The sequence below is a fragment of the Globicephala melas genome, chromosome 6 (assembly GCF_963455315.2).
Source record: "Globicephala melas chromosome 6, mGloMel1.2, whole genome shotgun sequence".
NCBI classification, from domain to species: Eukaryota; Metazoa; Chordata; class Mammalia; order Artiodactyla; family Delphinidae; genus Globicephala; species Globicephala melas.
In genome coordinates, this window is record NC_083319.1 from 36,829,799 (window position 1) to 36,852,457 (window position 22,659).

Consider the following 22,659-nt stretch of genomic DNA (forward strand, 5'->3'; position numbering starts at 1 on the left):
AGAGTTCTCCCAGTTTGAAGTTTTGCATGAAGAATCTAGCTTATTAAGTGCTAAGTTGGGGCTTCCCTGGTGGCGCAGTGGCTGAGAGTCCGCCTGCCGATGCAGGGTACACGGGTCCATGCCCCGGTCTGGGAAGATCCCACGTGCCGCGGAGCAGCTGGGCCCGTGAGCCATGGCCTCTGGGCCTGCACGTCTGGAGCCTGTGCTCCGCAATGGGAGAGGCCACAACAGTGAGAGGCCCACGTACTGAAAAAAAAAAAAAAAAAAGCTAAGTTGGAGAGATTAAATAATTGACCTTTTGTTTTTCTTTTTTTTGGCCACGCCGTGCAGCTTGCAGGATCTTAGTTCCCCGACCAGGGATGGAACCCAGGTCATGGCAGTGAAAGCACCGAGTCCTAACCACCGGACCACCAGGGAATTCCCCAATAACTGACCTTTAAAAACATGTTTTTTAAACCTCCACAAGGTATTTTCTCCTTGTTGTGGACACCATGGCTTTTTAGTAAAAAAAATTCTAAGTGACTAGAATATGTAAAGGAGTTTAATAGGACATGGATATCACTAAACAAATGACTCTTCAGCCTCCCAAATAATAAATGTCATTTCAATAGTGGGATAAAAATGAAACCCAAAACTGAGATAAGATTAATAGGTCCAGACTGCTCAGAGAAGTTTGCTCATTATCACCCAGAGCATCCAACCAGCTGGAAGCAAATTCACTAGCAAGTAATACCTGCAGAGTAACATGAGGTCTAGAACACAGCTTACACAGAGTATGTGTTTGTGGCAAATTGACTGCAGCAATGGCCCCAATTTTTTACATTTCCCTGTATCTATTTCTCTCACACTAACTCTGGACTTAGTCATGTGATTTTGCTTTAGTTAAGTGGACAGTAGCAAGCATGAGGTAAGTAGAGACCTGCACATATACTTGCATGTTTCCACTTCTTTTCTTGAGCCCCTGCCACCACCATGGGAACCTGCCTGAGCTAGCCTGCTAGAAGGCTGGGAGAGACACAAAGAGGAGAGCTGAGCTGACTTAGCCAAGGGCATCCTAAACCAGCCAGACCCTGGCTGACTTGCCAGCTGACTGCAGATGCACAAGTGAGCCCAGCCAGAAGCAGCTAGGCCTGCTAAATGCATGAGAAATAATAAATTATTATTTAATAATAATAATTCTAGGCTATGGAGTTTTGGGATGGTTTGCTACACAACATTGTGATTACAGATACAGTATTCAGTGCTTTCTCTGTTCATTCAAAGAATGCCTGATTCATAGACATTTACACAGGGTTTTCGCATAAAACTGCTATTTACTCTGAAACAAAGAACCTTATGTACTGTCCAGAGTGGGAAAACTTTCTATTAAAAAATTCTATCTATAAAAATACTAACTGTAGCACCTATTTACAGGCAACAAATTTTTGTTCATCTTTTAAGTCTTACCTGCTCTGTGAAGACTTCCCCATTACCCTGGGAAGGGTTTTTTCCTCCAGGCTTCAACGTGTCTTGCACAGACTTCTAGCAACGGTACTTGTCTCACTGTATTGTAATGGACTATTTGAATTTCTCTCTTCCCATGGACTAGGCTATGAACTTCTTACAGACAGTGGCTAAATCCTTCCATCTTTGTACTCTGAGAACAGTGCCTGATACATATTAAGTGTATCAACTCAATGAATGTTGAAGGAATGAATGAATGACATGCATGCAAAGACAATTGAGACAATGGACTCTGTCCTAGGAACTCAAGACTTTAGCATTAAAAAGTGACTTGAAAACAAAGACTTACACTATACGGTGACCAATGCTATAATAAAGCATGTCAAGTGTTTATAAATAGCAACTAATTTTGTGTGTGTGACGGTAGAGGGCTGGGCAGGAAAGGTTTTAAAGAGGAACCATCTAAGCCAGAATTTCAGTAGGGTTATGGCATGCTGGGGTGGGGTGGGGGTGAAGGGGAGTTCTGATTTGTAATATTTGCTGATATGCGTGGTATAAATACCCCCATCACAGTTGCTTTTCAAGTTAAAAGCTGGCTTGCCAAACTCCTGAATATTTAACAACCAGTTCTCCCTAGCTGGTGGGAGCTGGCTCCAGTCTACTAATGGATGGGGGTGATAGGATGGATTCAGGGAACAGGAATTCCAGGAGGGCAACAGGTGGTACAACTAACAAATACAACACATGGTAATCTGGGAAGTTATAAGCAGTAAGCTGCTGAAGCGTCAAGGAGGGAAGAGTCGGGGGCTAGGTCGAGAAAAGCTTAAGTATACCAGGCTGAGGAACATGAACTGTATCTTACAGGTGAGCCACTGAAGAGTTTCAAGGAAGCGAGTGATACGACCATATTTGGTCTTTAAAGAGGTCACCCTACGAGAAGTGGAGATAATAAATAAGAGGAGAAATTAGAGACAGGAAAGCTAGTTGGGCAGCTATTGTAGTTGTCCCCCAAAGTGGTATAAAGGCCTGAGGTAGGCAGTAACTGAGGATCTGGAAAGGAGACCAATTTAAGACATATTCCAGAGGCAAATCTTTAGAGCTTAATAGCCAGTTTTTTTATTTTTTGTTTTGTTCTGTGGGAGGTGGTGAGAAAGAAGAAAGAGTAGACAACACCTCTTAGGCTTTTAGTTTATGTGTCTGGGAGGACTGTACTTAAACAACCAAGCAAGAAATGCAAGAAAATGGTAAGTTTTTGTTTGGGGATGTGTGTATGTGTGGTGTTGTGTAGCAGTAGGGTGGAGGGAAGAAGAGGTAGGGAAGGTTAACAGTCAGTTTGGCTGATTTGAAATGTCAGTTGAACATCAAAAGAACACATATCCAGCAGTGATTCAGGAGAAAAAGAGGTTAGCAAAGAAGATTCTGGAGTTGTCATCATATTGGGGCAATTAAAGCTATGGGAGTAGATGAGATTGCCTAGGGAGAAAAACCTGGCCATTTGGATCAGACCAGGTCACAATCTAATCAGACTTGATCAGATTTCCCTTTTGGGATGATCTCATTCAGGTGACTTATAAGAAGAATGGACTGCAGAGGAAATACACTAGCTCAAGGAGACTAAATGGGAGCTATTCCCTTCCCCAGTACAAAGTATGACAGAACAAAACAACATACAAATGGAACGTAATCAAGGATTTATACTATCTCAAGCCAGTACTGCAGGACCTAATAGGTTTCGCTCTTTTTGGAGCTCATCAGCTGCAGGTAACGGCTCAAATCTAGTCTGACACAGCATACCTGTATAGCATTTTACCATTTACAAAGCCTCCCATTCACAGTCTTCTACTTACCATATTCTGACAATTCTTGGAGTTTCCTTGGTACTAAAAGAAGCTTTACATTTAGGTGCTGAAGGCTCTGCTGAGGCAAAGTACCACATGATTCTTTTTGCTAAAATCCCCAAGCCAACTGTCCAAAGCCTAGGCTGTCATCTGCCATGTAAGAAGGTCTACTCTATTCCTGGAACTACTGCGGCACAGATCCAATCATATCGAGGCACAGAAGGCCTCTAGCTGTCCAGAGAATCCTGCTGGTCCTACATCCCTGCCCTCCTAGGTCTAAATTTTTAGGGCTATTTTTTCATCCCTTTTCCTTTATGCTTCTGGTAGTAAATCTAGAATCAAGGTTAATTTGAGAGAAAAGGAACAAAATAAAATTAAAACATAGAAATCTTTAAAACAGAACATTTTATTGCGACATTTCCTGAGGATACGCTGGACAGCCCATACAGACATACATAAATATGCACCAAACACTGGCATCCACGGGTACCACAAAGTGTGTGGTAAGCTACCATTTGTGTACAGAAGGGTAGAAGAGGACTATATATACATATTTACTTTTATGTGCATAAAATATCTCTGGTGACCTTAGGAACTGGGTGGCTGTGGTATAAGAGGTAGGAAAGAGACTTTTTATTGTATACTGTTTTGAATTTTGAACATGTGAATATTCAAAAAATAAAATTTAACACATACCTGCACTCTTATGCATTTAGCTGTGTGTTGATAGGATAGTGCTGACAGACCTGAGCCTGGCACTCACAAGGCTGACCATCTTTGTTTTTGTGGTTCTTAGAGCCTCTTTTTAATATCCTCAGAGTCTTAATTTTATCTCAGCATTCTCAGAGAACCAGAGCCCCAGGACAGAACATTATTTTAGTTTTCTTTAGCAACAGTTTAGTTTAAAACTTAAATGGATTAAGCTTAAAAAGAAAAAAAAAAAAGCAAATCCTCACAAAAATATCTCCTACTGACTTTCCTTCATAGTTTCTCAACTTCCTTAATGAAATAACATCAAGGAACTGGACTGAAGAAAGCTAGGAAGAAAGGAGAGAAATGAAAATCACATTTCTGAAAACAATATAAAGAAAAGCGCAGAGAAGGATCTGTGAAAGAAGGAATAAAAAAGTAAAAGCACAAAAGTCTGAGGACAAATTTGCAACACTGTATTTCAGTGGCTCATGCAGCAAATGGAAAGGTATATATATTTATGGCCATTATGTTAGAGAACGGCAGGTAAGGTGTGACATAAAGGTATGAAATGCGTTTATGAACCTGAAACTAAAATTTGTCTCATCATGTTACAGACACTGCCAGGTCTCTGGAAATACACCAGCCTCATATCATCTTGATGTTTATTCTGACATTCAAGAAAATCACTATCAACAACCAATTTTTGTTTTTAACCACCGTCTTGGTGGCTAGAAGAAAATGTTTTCAGCCAGCTATAGACAAAGACTATGCAAAAAGTATTACACTAGATGTCTCACACCTCATGGAAAACATGATTAAGTTTTTACTTTAGTTCTAATCAGCCAATTTGCCCTAGTATGGCTAAACTAGTATGGCTGTAGTTTATATCCAGCATTTGTTCTGATTGTTGGTGCCGGTCATTCCAGTTGTTTAATATTTTAAATATCATCCCTGGTCTAGTATCATACATCCATGAGTGCATGTGGCCTGATAAATACTTCTAGATGGGCCAAGACCAAGCCTGTGAAAACGCATGGCTAACCTAGAACCAAGCATGCCCATGACACTTGAACACATCTGTGATGGAGTTATCAAGCCACTGGTTGATTTTGATAGCTCTAACCAAATGTGTGTGATTCTGAAAGAAGTATTCTCAATTTCTGAAGGTGGTACTCTTTCATAGGTATGAGTCAGAATAAGAGAACTGCAAAGATGGGAGAATAGCCAAATCTCCTATCCATTGCAGAAATCCCCTCCACAATGTATTTATCCAGTAAATCTTTGCTTTGAACACTTTCACTAATAAGAATTTCTCTTTTTCTTGGAATATCTCAATCTAATATTCTCATTGAATGTCAGATCAGTACATGGCTCCTTCTCTTTCCATTCCCTAAAAACGATTTTCAAAATCAGCTTTCTATTTTTTCTATATTTTTTCTTTCATAAAGCTTTCTTTCACTCTCAACGTTCAAGAGTCACTTCATGGTTGACTTTGGGCATGATCTCTCCTCATCTTTAGTCTGGTATTCCTAACTACCTCTGAGATATGGGTTTTTACACTTAAAAAGACCTAACAATGTACTTCAATTTCTTTAAAATCCCTTCCCAATGTATATGCTATCTTTGCTGTGTATTTTCTCTTTTTTTTAAACTCAATAATAAATTATTACTGTTTTATACAACCTGTGTGTGTTTTAACTTAGTCACTTTGTATTTTTATTGTTCTCATTTTCCTTTGCATCTCAAATAATTATAGATATTTTAGAACTTCCTTTAAAGAAGGATTTCTAGCAAGGGTCCAGTACTGGCAATTCTCTGTTTTTGTCATATGGAAATACCTTAATTTTGCCTTCTTTCTTGAAAAATATTTTTGCTGGATATGATAGTTATTTTCTCTCAGAACAGTTTAGGTATCATTCCACTGTTCCTGGCTTCCTCTACTGCTACTGAAAAATCAGCTGTTGACCTCCTTTGAAGACAATGTCTTTTTTCCTGACTGCTTTTAAGACCTGTGGCTATGAGGTCTGTCTGTAACGTATGGATTTAAAAAAAAATCCTGCTGGAGATTTCTTGGGCTTCTTTAAACACTGCCTCTGTCCCATATTCTTTCTTCTTCTTTGAGTATTCCAATTAGAATACTTCCTCTATTCTCCATGTTCCTTAAACTCTCTTTCAGCCTATCCTGCGCTGCTTTTCCATATAACTTCTTTAGTCCTATCTCCCAATTCACTAATTGTTTTTTATATTTCCCTGAACATCATCTCCTATATTCAATCCTTTATAACAAATCCTGAATGACGGACTCTACCTTCAAATCTCTGATTTATTCCCAAATACTCGATTTTATTGCTATCATCCTAGTTGTGGGCCTTATTTGTTTTTAGCTAAGTTAGAGGAACTTGGGGGATCTAAAACTTAGCCTGCACATACCTAACACTTGAAGCTTTCTAAAATATTGGACTTTTATTTGTTATGTTGGTCTCCTATCACAGAATCTTTATCATCTCCCTCTACTAAATAATGGGCTGAGCCCCAAAATATCATTTTTCCAGGATCTGGTCCCACTTTCCTATCCAAGCAGATTCTCAGCCCAAAATAGGCCTATCTTCTTTTTCACCCCCCACCTCAGTCATGTGCATTTTTGCTAACATGCTGTTGATCCAGTCTTCTGACCCAAATTATACCAATCCTTTCAGGCCTCTCTTTTGCAAAGTTTTCCCTGTTAACTCCCAACATGCTCAGTCTGCTTTCCAATTTCCTTGAGTTCTTGCATGTTCAGTACATATTTTAACTATCTTGACTCAGGTATAATTCTTTAGTATTTGAAGTTGAGCTATATGTAGCTTAACCATAATTCTAACATAGGTCTGACTTCAAAGTTTGTTTTCTTTCTTTTTTTAAGATAATTTTATTTTATTTATATATTTTTGGCCATGCTGCGCAGCTATGAGGGATCTTAGCTCCCCGACCAGGAAACGAACCCATGCCCCCTGCAGTGGAAGCATGGAGTCCTAACCACTGGACCACCAGGGAATTCCCGAAAGTTTGTTTTCTTTCTAATATAATAAAACTGCCTCTCACTATTCAATAAATATTTGTTGATTTGCCTAAAAAGAAACCAGATACTATAAAACCACACATAAAAATGCTTTACATTTCACTAGTTTATCTTAGCTTGGTTGGAACAAAACAATCTTAAATGGCATAAAAATTTTAAACTTTATTCATGTAAGTAAATTTCTCAGGAAATCCCCTCGAAGGGGATTCTGCAGCAGCTTATCAGTAAAGATAAACATTAGCTCCTTCAAATATAACCGCTCATTCTCTGAATCTCTAGTCAAACTGCACAACACCATCCTTCAGGGTAAATGTTAACTCCTAAAGTTGTAAGCCTAAAGGAATAGCTTACACATCTGGAAATTCACTTCCAGGGACCACTCCAGTGTTAAGGAAAAGGTACCAAAAGCCTAGTTTTATAAATTATTCTAATGTTGATAAGCAACTAATCCAGTTAAAATAGGTTGCACTACACCAATGTTACCCAATTCACTTTATAACAAATAGCCATTATGTCTAGACTAGACTTTAACAATTCAGTGAGAGTGACTGTTATTTGGGGCTTATAATGCAGAAACTTCTTTCTGTGTTAAAGTGCTCTTGTCTCTCTTTTTATTTCTAAATAACACAAAAAATCAAATTGAATCTTGAATAATTTGTACAGTTTTATATATATATAACACACACACATATATATAAAACACATGTATACTTTACATATATGTATCACATATATATATTTTACGTTTATATATATGCGAAAGAACCTTCTTGGCATGTATATTTTTGGAAGATAGTTGCTTAATTCTAGGCCAAATAGGGGAGGATAGACTGGAAAAGGTAAACTACTCTTAGTATTTCTCTCATAGGACAGTGTTTATCTCTCTTACCTTTCCTGTCCCGTCCTTCATCAACACATACTGGCAGACTTCCTAGGGCAATGCAGAAATCCAGACAAGAGAAGGAAGCACACTAAAATAATGGAGGACAGGCTACAGGAGATGGACAGTGTCAGACATCATGTGGGAGAAAAGAAGGAATTATCACAGTTAGCCACTTTGTTCAAGAGAAACTAAAACTAGTTATTTCAAAGGTAGAGAGATAAGAAAAAAAAGAAAGATCTTTTACTTCTTTGTAGAAAGGCTCTTTTCAATAAGAACAGAAAAGAGTTGCAGTTAATTTGGAAATTTGTCTTCAGAGAAACAGATATAACTTAGCAATAGTACAAAGGAACAAAGGATAAATAAGATTTTTCCAATTCCAAAATATTAATCGAGAGCTATAATTACAGGCTTTGAGAAAAGAAAAAAAAATTAGAACTATAATCTAGAAGCAGTTAAGAGAGTTGTTCTATCTTTCTTCTCCAAGAGAATACAGACTATTAAAAGCAATAGGAATCTCAATGTTTATACATACAAATGATGAATGAGGCATATGTGCTTAAGTATTCTTAATTACACGGTCTTACACTATAAAAAATAATATTGTCATACTTAACAATGAAGTTCTAGGAACTGAACAAAGTAGTCCCAGTGAGGAGCTCTATCACATTAGGGACAATCTTTTGTACATATTTGTCTGATGTGAAATACCTCCTCTACCTCTGCCCCTCCTCAACCTGTTCCCCCCCACACCCAATCTAGATACCACAGTGCTTGAAACACCACCATTGGGAGACAAGAGTCCTTCAGATTTAATAGCCTTTGTAATTTGGTATGTACCTTTCCCCCCCAAATGTAAGATGCTAGGAAAGTCTGAAGCTACTCACGCTAGCAATGTGATTTTGTTTCTTCCAATTAGAGGTAGTTGATAAAAGTGGATACCTGGATGGATCAAGGTATAGGAAAAGGGGCAAAAGAGGATATGGAACCTAAGAAAAACTATTTTACAACCTTGGATACAACCAGTTGCTTTATTATGAAAACATCATAGGTTAAATCCTCTGTATATGTGATTTAGGCATTTCTTTCAAATTAACGTTTAATTTCAACAAGTTAATTAAAATTATAACATTTCTAAAAAAAGGTAAATGACATTTTTCTCAACGCCATATTTTCTGTAAAGTAAAAGGCAATTTATTTAACGATGAATTCATTTTTAAAATTTGAGTGATTTTATCAATTCTGATAACATCTAATTAGTCTATCCAAATTTGTTAAATAAAATGCATACCTCATATTCTTTTCTGCAAACTCTGGAAATATCATTTTTTGAAGATGCCTAAAAAATAACAAATTTCTGCATTAATTTATTTAATCCACATTAAACAAACATTAGCTCCAGATATGCTAGAATTTCACTCTCACTTTTATGGCTTTAATCTCACATAATGACACAGTCCTTTTGTTATTTCAGAAACTAGATAACTTTGAAGGAAATGTAAATCAGAGGACTTTTTTTTTAAGCTGAATTCCATTCTGTAGCAAATTTTCTTGTGAAGCTCTGAAGCTCTGCTGCAGTGAATTTTCTTGTGAAGCTTTGCTAGGGCATTTATAGTTTGCTTTTTCTTTAACCCTTCATGTTTTAAGTTCCCATATGAGCCAAGATCCATATATAACAGAGGAGACAACTAAAGAGTGAAAGGCAATGCCAGGCAATTAATAAGTTATTTTTATGTAATTTTCTTAACAAGTTTATGTAGAAGATATTATTCCTTCTACAGATGAGGAAACTGACAGACAGAAAAATAGAAAGTTATTTACTACATTTAAGTATACACTTTCTATAAAAAACAAGCCAAAACAAATCTGCTGAGGGGTGGCTGTTCTTCCACATGATGATAATCCTCATTTAGAGATGGAGTTCCAGAGCCATGGACTCTGGTTCCTTGTTCTATTTCCTCCCGTTCTATCACCTAGGCTCATGCAATTCTGAATAGACCAGCTGATGAGGACAGGGAAAGCAAGAAGCAGAATGGACTGGCAACTATTCTGTGGCCCACTAGATGTACTACAGCTCAAATGCTCTACAACTCAGTTTCATCTCAATGCCTGGAGGAGAACAGCAGATAGCTAGGCTATGTGCTGCCCAAAGAGTGTGGCTCAGTGGTCTGTATGAAAGTGAAGGCATCACCATGTCTCATATACTCCTGTCTAGAGACCAGTCACTAGAAGGAGAAAATAAGAGAAGGCTTTCCCGTTTAGTTTTAGGGACACTTAAATTTCCCAGTTTTCCATACTCCCACCATTTGGAGTATGAGGAGCCAGGAGACCAGTTTTTCCACAGCACTCTGAGGAACCACTATGAAAAACATACAGTGAGGAAGAGTTCAGGGGCCTAACTTGAATTGGACCTGAGATATATCAAATCAAAGAGAAGTCATAATTCACTGTAGGAGTCAGGCTCACCTTAGGGGCAGAGAAGGTATAAAAGAACATACTCAGAGTAAACCCATGATGAACGACAGAGGGAAGATGAAAGCAAAATAAGCCAACTGTGTCAACTGCTCTCATCCAAGCATGCCTGAAATTTACACGACCATTTGGAGTCATTCAGCACTGACTAAGCATGACCATAGGCAGAATACAAAAGGCCTTGATTCCTATCATATTCTTTCTTTGTGTGGCAGATAGAAGTTAAGAAAGAATAAGAGAAGGCTGAGGGTCTTACATGCAACAGCCATAACTGAAAAGGCAGCATGTCTAAAAGGAAATGGTCCATGTAAGAAATGCTAAATTTGCAGCTTTTATGGGTCACCTCTCCAAAGATATGAGGTAGGCTAGGTCCAAGACACAGCCGAAACTGAAACTTTACTCCACGCTGCTTAAGAGCCTGATTGCCAAGTGTTACCTGCTTGCATGCCTGTCGACACTCCAAGGTAATAGCCAGTTCACAGCAGCCTAAGCCAACCCAGCCATCAGACTTCTTAAACACACCTTAAAAAGAAAATGTTCAAATGTTTTGGTCATAAGTAGTGACAAACACAAATAGAGTGCCAAACTGGTTCATGGATACCACTACAAGTCAAAGCAGGTGTCCATAAGAAAGCTAGCTTAGATAGCAGGGTCTCAAAGTATGAAGCCCCTCCTCCCACCCTTACTCTCAATGCTATCAGTCTTCTCAGGGTCCCTCACAGCATAATTACCAGGTCCTTTGTTTTTTTCCCTCTTCTCCCTGCCCACCCTAAACTCTCTTTAGCTCATTCTCACTCTTAGGTAAACAGAATCTCTAGAGGACATACAGGCTAAGGAAAGCAATGAGAGGCTTTCTTCACCTTTGGACTATGAACCAGAAGAGGAAAGGATTCCAATTTAACTTAATAAGCCAACAAACAAAAAAGGGCATGAGTATTATTGTATTCCAACATTCAAAATATTAAATACCTAGAATATCATAAAACACATGATGCTGTTTAAAAACTGATACTTAGTAAACAGACAGGAACATCTCCTGTGAGCCATGACTGACTTTGATGGGTATACTTTATTGTGGGGCAAAATGACTATTCTGGTTCAATTTATGCATAGCTCTATTTCTCCAACCAAATTACAGTGATACCAAAAGGTGATAAAATTACAAAGTGTTCTAATGCAATTTTCAGATCCCTTTTTGCAATCATAAACGTCAATGAATAACTCCTAGGATAAAATTAGGAGATATAAGTAATAATTATGAAAAAAGAAAAGATTCACTTGTAGGAATGCTACAAATTCCTTCTTATCTCTTTTAAGAAATGCTTTATGCTGCTTCCATATAATACATAGATCTGCAAATCCACATGTACATTAGATTATTATTTCCATTTTTTAAAAATGTCAGGGATTCAAGGCAATATGTAACATAGTTCTCTACACGAAACTAAGACCTAATATAACAAATAGAAGTATTCCGCTAAAAAACAAACCAAAGCAAACAAATGGCCCATGGACAGACAAAGCTCTCAAAATATAATCATAAACCATCCCAATTGTTAAAACTGGCTAAAAATCCTGCATATCATAAGCTTCTATAACCCTACATGTTTTAATGGTATAAAGGGCAACAGACTCCCATCTAGTCCCATTGCCTAGTATAGTTAGCTTCCTCTCAATCTTTGCTGCTTGCTATTCAGAATCACTCATATTCTAGAAAGAATTTTGAATGGAATCAATGTAGGTCATAAACTCTGTGAACTTTTACACCGTAATGCATTTTACTGCTGTTTTCACATATCCAGTGCCTCTTAGAAAATATTAAATTATTCAACAAGCATTTACATTCACTGAACCCCTATTATGTACAAGACACTCTATTAGGTATTTTGTGGGCTATGAGATAGATAAAATATATGATTTATCCCTTTATGGAGATTACAATTTGATAGGAACAATACACACATATATATAATTGCAGACACTAGGGAGAGGGATAACTGGGAGAACAAGCAAGGACGTGGGCAATTCTAGGAAGCAAATAGTCCACTTTGTTTGAAATGAAAACTTCAAACAGTGTGAGAGCCTTCAGAATTCAGAGAAACATAAGATATAGCCCCTTTTTTTCAAGGCACTGGCTTTAACCAGGACTGGAAAATGAGCTTTAATCCTAGGAGACCATGAATACCAGGCTAGGGAGTTTGACCTTTATTCCGATGGAAGTGGATATCCCTGGAGGGATTTTTTTTGAAGGGGGTGGGGAGGACAGCTATGGTGTATTGAAACACCAGTTACAAGGTTATTGCAATAATCTACCCCAAAGGTGTAATCATAAAGGCTTGAACTAGGAATAGTGAGGATAGATGCAAGATTTTACAAGAAGAGAGTCAATGAGCTAAAAAGAAAAAGCTATCAGAGATAATGACTTGAGGGCTTCCAGTCTAGAGTGTCATTCACAAGAGAAAGCAGTTATAAGATGAGTTTGGTTTTGAATTGGCACTTCAGATGCCACCTGGATGCATAGATCCAGGTAAAGACGTGTAGAGGTCATGAACAATGACTTGGATTTGAAAGTTATCTTCCCAGAGCTGATTAGATAACAGTTCTGGGAAGGAATGTGGTTACCAGGGTGAATGTGGAGAGAGAAGGGAAGAGGACCACACACAGAAATAACTGTGGTAGTTATGGGGGGGACAGTGTGTGGGGGAGGTGGGGATAAGAGAGGGCAAAGTCACAAGGCCAAGGTGAGGTCACAAGGAGGGAGTGGTCAATCATATCAAGTGTCACAGGGAAGTCAAAGAGAATAAGTACTGAGAAAAAGCCATAAGATCTAGGAACCAAGAGATCCTGTTGATCTTTCAAAGACCAGTTTCAATAGAATGGTAGAAGTGGAGACAAGAGTACCATTAAGGACTGAGTGAATGAGAATTAATTATACATTTGAAAATTTGGGTGCCTACAGGAAGGAGAGGATAGAAATTCAAGGGTAAACATTAGGTTTCAGGACTATGACACAGATTTTACAATCACAAAATAAGTTTCAAAAAATAAAGCGCTAAATGTTGCAGTTCTATTGCTTACCTGGCAAAGATGAATTCATACAACTCCAAATTTCAACCTAAAATTGTAATCACCAAAAGACTTTTATGTAGATAACCAGTTCCTAAATATGAAAATTTCTACAGAAATTATGTATAGCTAATTTGATTATGTTTGTGTCTACACAATCAATGATCTAGAACTATATGAGTATCAACCAGCTATTCAGGGAAGAAAAAACAGAACTGAGATGTAAAAATGCTGCTTGCTGCTTTCCCATCTTTCCATCTGAGAGTACTAAGGACAAATATGGTTACTCAGGATGCTTACTAGGATAACTGTTTCCAAGCACAGAGATAAAAGTGCCTGTTGAGTGACTAAAGGAAAATATGTCAGTCAGAACTGTTTGATCATCAACCTTCCCCCCCATTTAACCCAAGCTACCTTATCTAAGGAGGCTCCCTCATGCCAGCTCAGACTTTCTTAGCCTGGCTCAGGAGTATCCCAAACGCTGAGGATGGCCCATGCATTAGAGGCATTTTAAGTTACATGCATGCAATACATTCAGACAGGCATGCAATGTATCTATAATATACCAGAAAATGGGAAGACAGAAGTAATGAGAAGTCACACATTTTCCCTTACCCCAAATCCAACTTTTTAAAAATCAAAATATATGTAAGACTTAGTTATTATGGTTTTCATAAAATTGTCAAAATATGATAATAAGTAAAATTCCCAATTCCAGATAAACTATTATAATGAAATTTAAAGACTGGAATATGTCATATACCTACATCATAGGTATAAAATAAACAATGAAAAACAATATTCTATCTAGCAATTTGTGTGAAGATCTTTTTAAAGTACCTAGTTAAATCTAACATTTTACTTTGACCACAAACCCCAATCACACTGAAAGATTTGCTAAATCTAAAGTAACTCATTAGAGTGCTTCATTAGACAAAAGCTTCCATAGTTCAGTTAAATAAGACCTACCATTGTTTCAGGGCAATAATCTGGGGCTCGCTGCAACAGATGTTTTAGTTGGGATTCACTTTTTGAGGAGAATATCTATTTGACAAAAAAAAAAAAAAGTTTTGTGGCATTTTTTCAATAAGAAAATAGAGGAGGTAAACTTATCCTCTAGATTTATGAATTGTCTAGAATATTTTCCAATTTCCCTTTATAAACGGAAAACCTTTGGAAAGATCTAAATTAAGGTGAGGTAATATTTCTTGAAAGGTTGGTTAGCTTGGCAAATAATCAACAAAGTCTAAATACGGCAAGTCTAATGATCAAAAATGGAGAAAACCAGCTGTTAACCTGTTAGGGTACAGGGGAGAAAAAAAAAAAACAGAAAAGAAAAAACAATAAATCTATTCTAAACTGTCCTATAAACTGCTTTTAGTCAACTGACCACAATGAAAAATAGACTATGCCATACCCTTTATATTGGTGAAGAACAACTTTGTGAATAGCACTGTAGCAAAAACTTCTCCACAGAATTCCATAAAATAGAGACAAAGCCATCTTTTAAATAAAGCTGCTGAGGGGTTGACAAGTTCACTCATCAGGCTAGTTGGCTCACTTCCAACTACAACTTTAATTAATGCAATTGTAATTTGATGTCTCTGTAAATTTAAATCATTACATATATTATTACCTGCAAATAGTCAAGATTGTAAAGTCTATGAATGCTAACGACAATGAAAAAGGATTTATCTCCAGTTAGTTTTTCTTTCTCTCTTTTTTTATTTTTGCGATACACGGGCCTCTCACTGTTGTGGCCTCTCCCGTTGCGGAGCACAGGCTCCGGACGTGCAGGCTCAGCAGCCATGGCTCACAGGCCCAGCCGCTCCACGGCATGTGGGATCTTCCCGGACCGGGGCACGAACCTGTGTCCCCTGCATCGGCAGGTGGACTCTCAACCACTGCGCCACCAGGGAAGCCCAGCCTTTGTTTTTATAACACTGATACCTCTGAAGGGTACAGGCAGTTGTTTTGAGGAATATCCCTCAATCTGGGTTTGCCCTATTGTTTCCTCATGATTCTGGTTATGTATTTTGGGCAAGAATCCTACTTAAGATACTGTGCTCCATCATGTCAGCAGACACACGTTAATTTGTTCCATTATTGGTGATGTGAACTCTGAACACTTGTTTTAAGTGCTGCCCAGCAGATTTCTCCAAAACAATTATACTAAATAATATCTTCTACAATTATTATGTAAGCTTACCTGCTCACATACATCGCGGCACATTTGGTTATCCTTTGAATGATTACAACACAGCGCACCTAGGGAGAAAAAATAAACACCTGATGTTGCCTACTGTTAAATAAACATGATGATTAAGCTAAGCCAGATGGTTACACAAACCATTTATTCAACAATTATTACTATTACTATCCATTTTAACTCAACAAACCTTTGCTGAGTACCTATTTCAAGTCAAGGACGGTGCTGTGTTGGAGAATGTGGTTTTTGCCTTCAAGAAGCTTACAACCTAATAGGGGAGACTGTCATTTAGTAATAGCAGTTACTAGGTACTGTGTACTTTCTACATGCCAGAATTTTACTGCTTGCTTTATGTATTATCTCATTCAACCCTCATTATTACCCTATGGGCTATATTCTATTATTATACCTATAATGTAAGGTTAAATGATAAAAAGATAGTGAATTTTGTTTTGGACATGTTACATGTAAGCCTCCATTATCTCAGTGAAGTAGAGATTAGGTCTGAAAACAAAAAGGATTGAGATGGTGTTGGGCTTGAGGTGAGGTTGTAGAGGTCTGGAACAGCCATCGTAGAGAATAAAGAAGGCAACTATAAATGTTTCTCAAACTTCTGTTCTATGAAACACTGTTTCATGAATTGTTAATATCTATCCCTCAAGAGAAAATGTTTCATGTTCAAATAAATTGGGAAACAAAGGATTAAAAAATTAAAGAGAATTCTTTTCTGTAGGATTTTATGTAGGCTTTAATATGTTAATATGCATCATTAATCTCCTAAAAAGGGATCTAAGTAGACAGATTTCTCAAAGCACAGAATACTTTTTTTCATGCCACGTATTAACATTTCAGAATGCCAATTTGAGAAATATCAGAGAAAAGGAAACATTTGCCAAGCAGCATTATGGGCCCAGAGAAATTAACAAATTGGTGATAGAGATAATCAGCAGGGGCATGTTACTATTCTAGAGTGATGCTGACTGGAAAAAAAAGATACTACATTGATCAGTGACTGTTTAGACTGCTAAGTCAAAAGAGACAAGGACATAAAAATACTATATTTCAGGCAGCTAGATCAATACAATGGTTTTATATATATATATGCAACATAATCTCTTTAAATGAAATCTATATAATTTCAGTATACGTGAAAGCAGAGCTTTTTTGATTGAAGGTAGGATTAGTATTGGGGAGAAATGAATGAATAAAAAAGGTCCTCTTTAGCTCTTACCAACTCCTTTAAGTTCAAAACCAATCACTGTTAATCCATAAAACAATGACAGGGTATATGATATTACTGTGATATATAGTGATATTATAGTGACATTATATCACTATATTTAGTTTCATAAAAGACTACTGTGGGGCTGGCTTTCTAATACTATGTGGGAAAAGCTGTCTTAAAGTTCTAAACATTTGACTTTAAAATTCTGAAAAACATATAGAAATTCCATTAAGTTTCAGAAATTTTAAAAATTCCTTGTTTATAGGCTGTAGTTGCTTTCTCAGAAGCTACTAACTCGAGGGAGGGCGCAATCACTCATGAGACTTTCTCACAACACCCCTTCTCCCCTGCCATGCCACACCATGCCGACCCCCTCTTCTAAGATTCTGTTACGTCCCCAGCCTCATTAGAATGGAGAAGACAGGCAGAAAAAAAAGGGGGGGAGTCTCCTGTGTGATACTGATGTGCTCTTTTGAAGTGCTCAAGTTGTTGCCACTTTCTACTATCCTCCAACAACAAAGGTCACACGAGGGCAGAAAATCCAGCTGATCAAGAGCAAAGATAGCTCAGGATAACATATGGTCCCAATAAGCACAGGCTTAGCAAAAAGTAAACAGTCAGGCAGACAAGAGTCTGACTTGGGCCTAAGGATTTTTGGAAAAAAGTTTCTTGGAGCAAAGGTCTATTTAGAACAGAAACATAAAACATGTCATAATTAAAACTCCAATAACAATGAAAGGTTTTATTAAAAATATAAAGGCCTGTTTTTTTCCTATTTAATGGTGAAGGTCAAATTTATAGTGGAGTGACCACCAAAGTTAAAATTTTAAAATAATTCATTTTTTCATTAAGAAACCCCAAAATTTGGAAAATAAGAAGAAAAATGACCTAATATTCCCACTGTCCTGCCAGAACGTGTGTTGACATTTTGACATATTTCCTTCTAGTCTTTCCAAAAGTCTTCTGAAATTTCTGACAAAATGGGATTAAAGAGAGCAGCCTGAAGTCTTCTGGTAATAATGCCCTTTCCCCTCCCAACCAAGCATTCCTCTGTAATAGTGCATTTCCTCCCTTGAGAGGACTGCCACCCTCCTAGAACAGGCTAGGGGACCTACACTCCATCACATTTTCCACACTTTATTTTTAACCTTAGTCATCGTTACATTTTTCTTTCTTTGAAACAACAAAAACTTACTAGAATCTTAAACACTGCATATTTTTTAAGAAATAAATATCTACAAATAGATATCAAGTCATATGCCTTCATTAAGAATGAGGGCAGAGGATTCAAACGCAATTAATGTGGCAATTAAAGGTCTCTGTCTTTTTTAGAGCTTTTAAAATGGATTAATTGGGTCACTGAACTATTAGAGTGCAAAAAAACTCTCCAAAGCCTAATGGTTTATACAAGAGAAGACATTGTGAATTCTAGAAATGTTTTGTTTTTATAATTTAATTCTAACCTAATTTCTAGCTCTTCAAGAATAGTTTAAAACTCTGGTTATTTTCATAAAATGGAACTGAGCAGATAAAGGTAAATTAGTTCAAAATAACACTTGATATTGACAGGATGAAAATAAATAGCACAGGTGTTATCCTTATTAGAGACATAAGGAAGAGCGTCATATTTTGCATTCTTATTCCAAAAGTCTGTAATTATAAAATTAATAAAAACCAAAAACTGATTACTAAAGGCCATGTATATTGGGTTTAAGAAGGTATTAATGTAACCTAGAAATATGCGAGTAGAATCATCCAATAATTAGAAACATCAAGGTTTGTCTGCTGGTTTGGACCACATGTCTACTAAAGATAGGCAAGTAAGCAGGAAGCACATGCTCCAGCCACAAGGGAAAAATGCAACTTCTAAGACCAACCAGCATTTAAAAAAAACAAATACACACCCTAATCTAAAGCTAAAATATTCACAGAATTATAGGATTTTTGAAGTTAAAAGAGATTTTGCCACAGAAGCCTCCCAAAAGCTGTAATTCAATTTGGTTAATGAAAAGCCAGTCTTGTTTTCTTTTCTAAAGAAAATAAAGATTCCTTCTAATTAATGTATTCCTAGAGAATTACTAGAACAGAATATATATATCCTGCACTATTGAAGGGGAAAAAACTAAATCCAAGTTGATAGCGGAAAACAGTCATTTCAAATAAAAAAGACAGTCATTTCAAATAAAAAAGATACATTAATTTTAAAAATCTCATCTTACTTTTAACCAAATGTTTTTTTCTATAATGGCCTGGAAATTGACAATCACTTTAAAAACATTTAAATGACAACTGCAACTTTAACTTATAAATGCATTCTTACAATTGTCACATTTATCCCTTCAATGATATATATGTTTGTGTATATACATAAAATATATCATCAGCCAAGGAAGAGCCAAACAATAAAATTATTATTTATATACCCACCACCTGGATTCAACACTGCTAACATCTTGTCATACCACTTTATTTATCTAGACAGATGGATATCCTTCTCCATTGCTTGCCTCATACTGCACTGCTACAACAGCCAATTATGCTCATTCTCTTCTATTATCAATGAGTGCCAGATTAATTTTTTAAATAGACCTTTCATGATGTCACTCTTCTAATCTAAGGGCCTACAGTGGCTTCCTGCTATTCCAGTTCTAAATTTTCCAAGTCATCTTCTTACCTCCCCTTCCCTGATCTTCTATTACTTTTTAACAAGGAAAGCCTACATTTACCTTGAACACAGCCTTCTGCCTGAAGTGCTTAGTGCCCTCTTTCCTGCTGACATAAATCCTAAACATCTTTCAAGGCTGAAATCTCATCTCAACTCTTAGTAAGCCTTTCTTCTCCAACAACTCCAGGCTATGTTGGTTTTTTGGTTATTTAATGTCTTACGATTCCAGTCAGAACTGGAAGCTTTAACACTTAACTCTAATAATTTCATGTGTGTACTAATGGTATCTCCAGATTGAACAGAAACTTCTTGTACCCATTTAGCACAGTGCTCAGCTTGAAAATTTGTATTTATTCATTGGTTAATAATAATTTCCTATTTATACAATGCCTTTTTAATCAGAAAATAAAGTACAAAAAGTTTATTTCTCCCACTATACCACTGCCATACCATATTTCACACGGTGACCAAGCCATGATTTAGCAAACATCATATGAGTTTTTGACCCAGGTCAGAAGATAAGCTGGACCCAATCATATGCACAGGCACAGAGGTATACAGCCAGTTGGTGGTGGGCTCTGCAACTATAAGGTCAAGATGAGCTGGGGCTGAGGAAGTTTTATGGTGTGCAGAAACCATGAGTAAAATGAGGAAGCTGGTTGGTGGAGAGTGTGAAATGCAAGAGATGTACAGACAGACTCTATGAGAGGTAGAGAGAGACTGTCTCTAAAAGTAGTCTTGGTTGCTGGCAGCTTTCCAGTTCCCACAGCAGTTCCTGAGGTTGTGCTGTGCTCAATTTCCTATGCTTGGATTTCCATGTGTTCCCTGTTAGATGCTATATAACTAGCTCCCTAATCCTGAGCAACCTTGGTTTCTGTTCTTTTGGGGGTCAGAAGAGCCTTAACACATTATCATTCATAATTATGAAACAACTAAAGCAAATGACTCCTCAGATCCTCCCTGCAGATGCTAATACCCAGTACTCTCAGATAATTCCCTTCCCCATTCTATGCCATAGGACACCCACCTGTAAAACAAGGGATATGAAAATATTAATGTCTGGCTCCCAATGGTATAGTCCATGGTCAAAATGTTTCTCTTAATACTTTTCTTGAAGTCTTCTTCATGTAATCTATGTGCTCTACGGCACCCGTTACTTGACTAAATCACATTTTTCCTCAAATACATTCAGATTTAGAATATAAATGGATATGTACTAATATAACCACATAAATATTAGCAGTGTAGATATTATACACTTTTTGGTGATATTTAATGTCTGATGTTCTCACTAAACCTTAAACCCCACGAAAGCAGAGACCATGTCTGTTTTTGCTTACCACATTATATACCTAGTGCCTATCAGTGTCTGGCACTATTAACCCCTTAACAAATATCTGCTGAATGGAATACTTACAGGCATGAAATTAAGTTTAGAAAGCAATGGACCAAGGGGAGTTATTCCTAATATCCATCTTAAACACATACAAAAACGCAAATTTTGATTCTCTTCCTGACTCACCTGCCAACCCTCCAACTTGGTCCTACCCATCTTCTCAACCTCAGTAAATAGCATTACTTTTCACTAAGTTGCTCAAGGTAAAAATCTATAAATAATCTTTACTGCCTCCTTCCCTCACTTCCACATCCAATCCAACAGCAATATATCTTGACTCTCTCCTCTTCTATCTCCACCACCAGTCTACGGTAAGACGTTATCTCCTGCTTCGACTACTAAATGGGCTTCTAGTAGCTCTGCTTTTACTCCTACCCTATTACGATCACTTTTTTTCATTCAGCAGCCCGCGTGATCTAAAATAGAAATCAAAGCACTTATCTCTTACTTAAAAGTCCATTGGTTTTTATTTGCATATAGAATAAAATCCACAGTCCTTACGTGGCTTTTTGCAAGGCCCAGCACCATCTAGCCCTGGTTTACTCTCCTGCTCACTATGTTGCAACCATACTGACCTACTGTTCTTTCTTGCCTTAGGGCCTATGTACTTCCTGGTCTCCACCCGGGCCTTTTCTAAGGACAGCACCTTCGGTCTTCAGATTTCAGTTCAGAACCTTAACTTCTCAAAGAAGCCATTCTTGTCATCACTATGTTAAGAACCACTCCCCTCTACGCCAGGGGTCCCCAACCCCTGGCCATGGACTGGTGGCCCATGGTCTGTTAGTAACGGCCCTGTTAGGAACTGGGCCGCACAGCAGGAGGTGAGTGGCGCGTGAGCGAGTGAAGCTTCAGCTGCTGCTCCCCCACTGCTAGCATTACCGACTCAACCATCCCCCTCCCCCCGCCCCCCACCCCGTGGAAAAACTGTCTTCCACGAAACCGGTCCCTGGTGCCAAAACGGTTGGGGACTGTTGCTCTACGCTACCATCTATGTATTTCCTTCACAGCATATTTAACCCTACCAGAAATCATTTTATTTAACTGTTTATTGCCTGTCTCCCCTCTGCTAGAGTAAGCCCCTTGAGAGCAGCAACCCTGCACGTAGAACAGTGCCTGGCATATAGTAAGCATGCAAATATTTTTTGAATAAACAAACCCCTGTAGTATCTGTTTTGCTCTTTTAAAAAAACACATTTATAATAAATAAAAACCACCTCCTTGATATTGTCCCACTTTCTTCCAGAAGTGACATATGGTGAAAAGCATGGTTAATGAAAGACTGTTTAAATCTATGGATATAAGATAACTTTTAGTAGCACACCAGAATAAACTGTCATATCTGGTCTATCACCAACTCTAGCTCTTTGTACAGTGTGGGCCAAGATAGTTCTTAGGGAAGAGAATCTGCTTCTTATTACATTCCTCCAGATAGGCGGTTGCTTTTTCTAACTTAAAATTCATTACATTCTTTTTCAGGATTCTAGGCTGACTATTACATAATTTCTTAAATGTCAACTTATTGAAACCTAGCCCTTAATGTTACATCTTTCTCTCTTTTGTACTATTAGAAAATATCTTAAATGGAAACAGAGCTAATATCAGGTGCCACGACACACAGATCCTGAGACTGCAGCATAGGGTTCCATCTCATCCTCCAAAGGGAACACTAGAGGTGCTGGGGAGGAGAGCTGGGGGTGTTGAGGAGACCAGAAAG

The 22,659-nt window shown here is 37.6% G+C and overlaps 1 protein-coding gene across 6 annotated transcripts in view; it reads right to left on the reverse strand.

Moving 5' to 3' along the window:
- Positions 1-22,659, reverse strand: part of RECK (reversion inducing cysteine rich protein with kazal motifs) — a 71,831-nt gene that overhangs the window by 46,280 nt on the left and 2,892 nt on the right. For 3 of the 6 annotated variants that reach the window (XM_060300761.1, XM_030884234.2, XM_070045725.1), the window contains exons 2-6: positions 15,660-15,718; positions 14,420-14,494; positions 13,463-13,499; positions 10,821-10,906; positions 9,204-9,251 (exon numbers count right to left, since the gene is read on the reverse strand). In XM_060300761.1, the coding sequence (XP_060156744.1) occupies positions 9,204-9,251; positions 10,821-10,906; positions 13,463-13,499; positions 14,420-14,494; positions 15,660-15,718 (305 nt within the window). Of the gene's footprint in view, positions 1-1,446; positions 1,547-7,921; positions 8,024-9,203; positions 9,252-10,820; positions 10,907-13,462; positions 13,500-14,419; positions 14,495-15,659; positions 15,719-22,659 lie in introns of those variants that run through there. The other 3 variants (XM_060300762.1, XM_030884237.2, XM_060300763.1) reach the window with 3 other exon arrangements.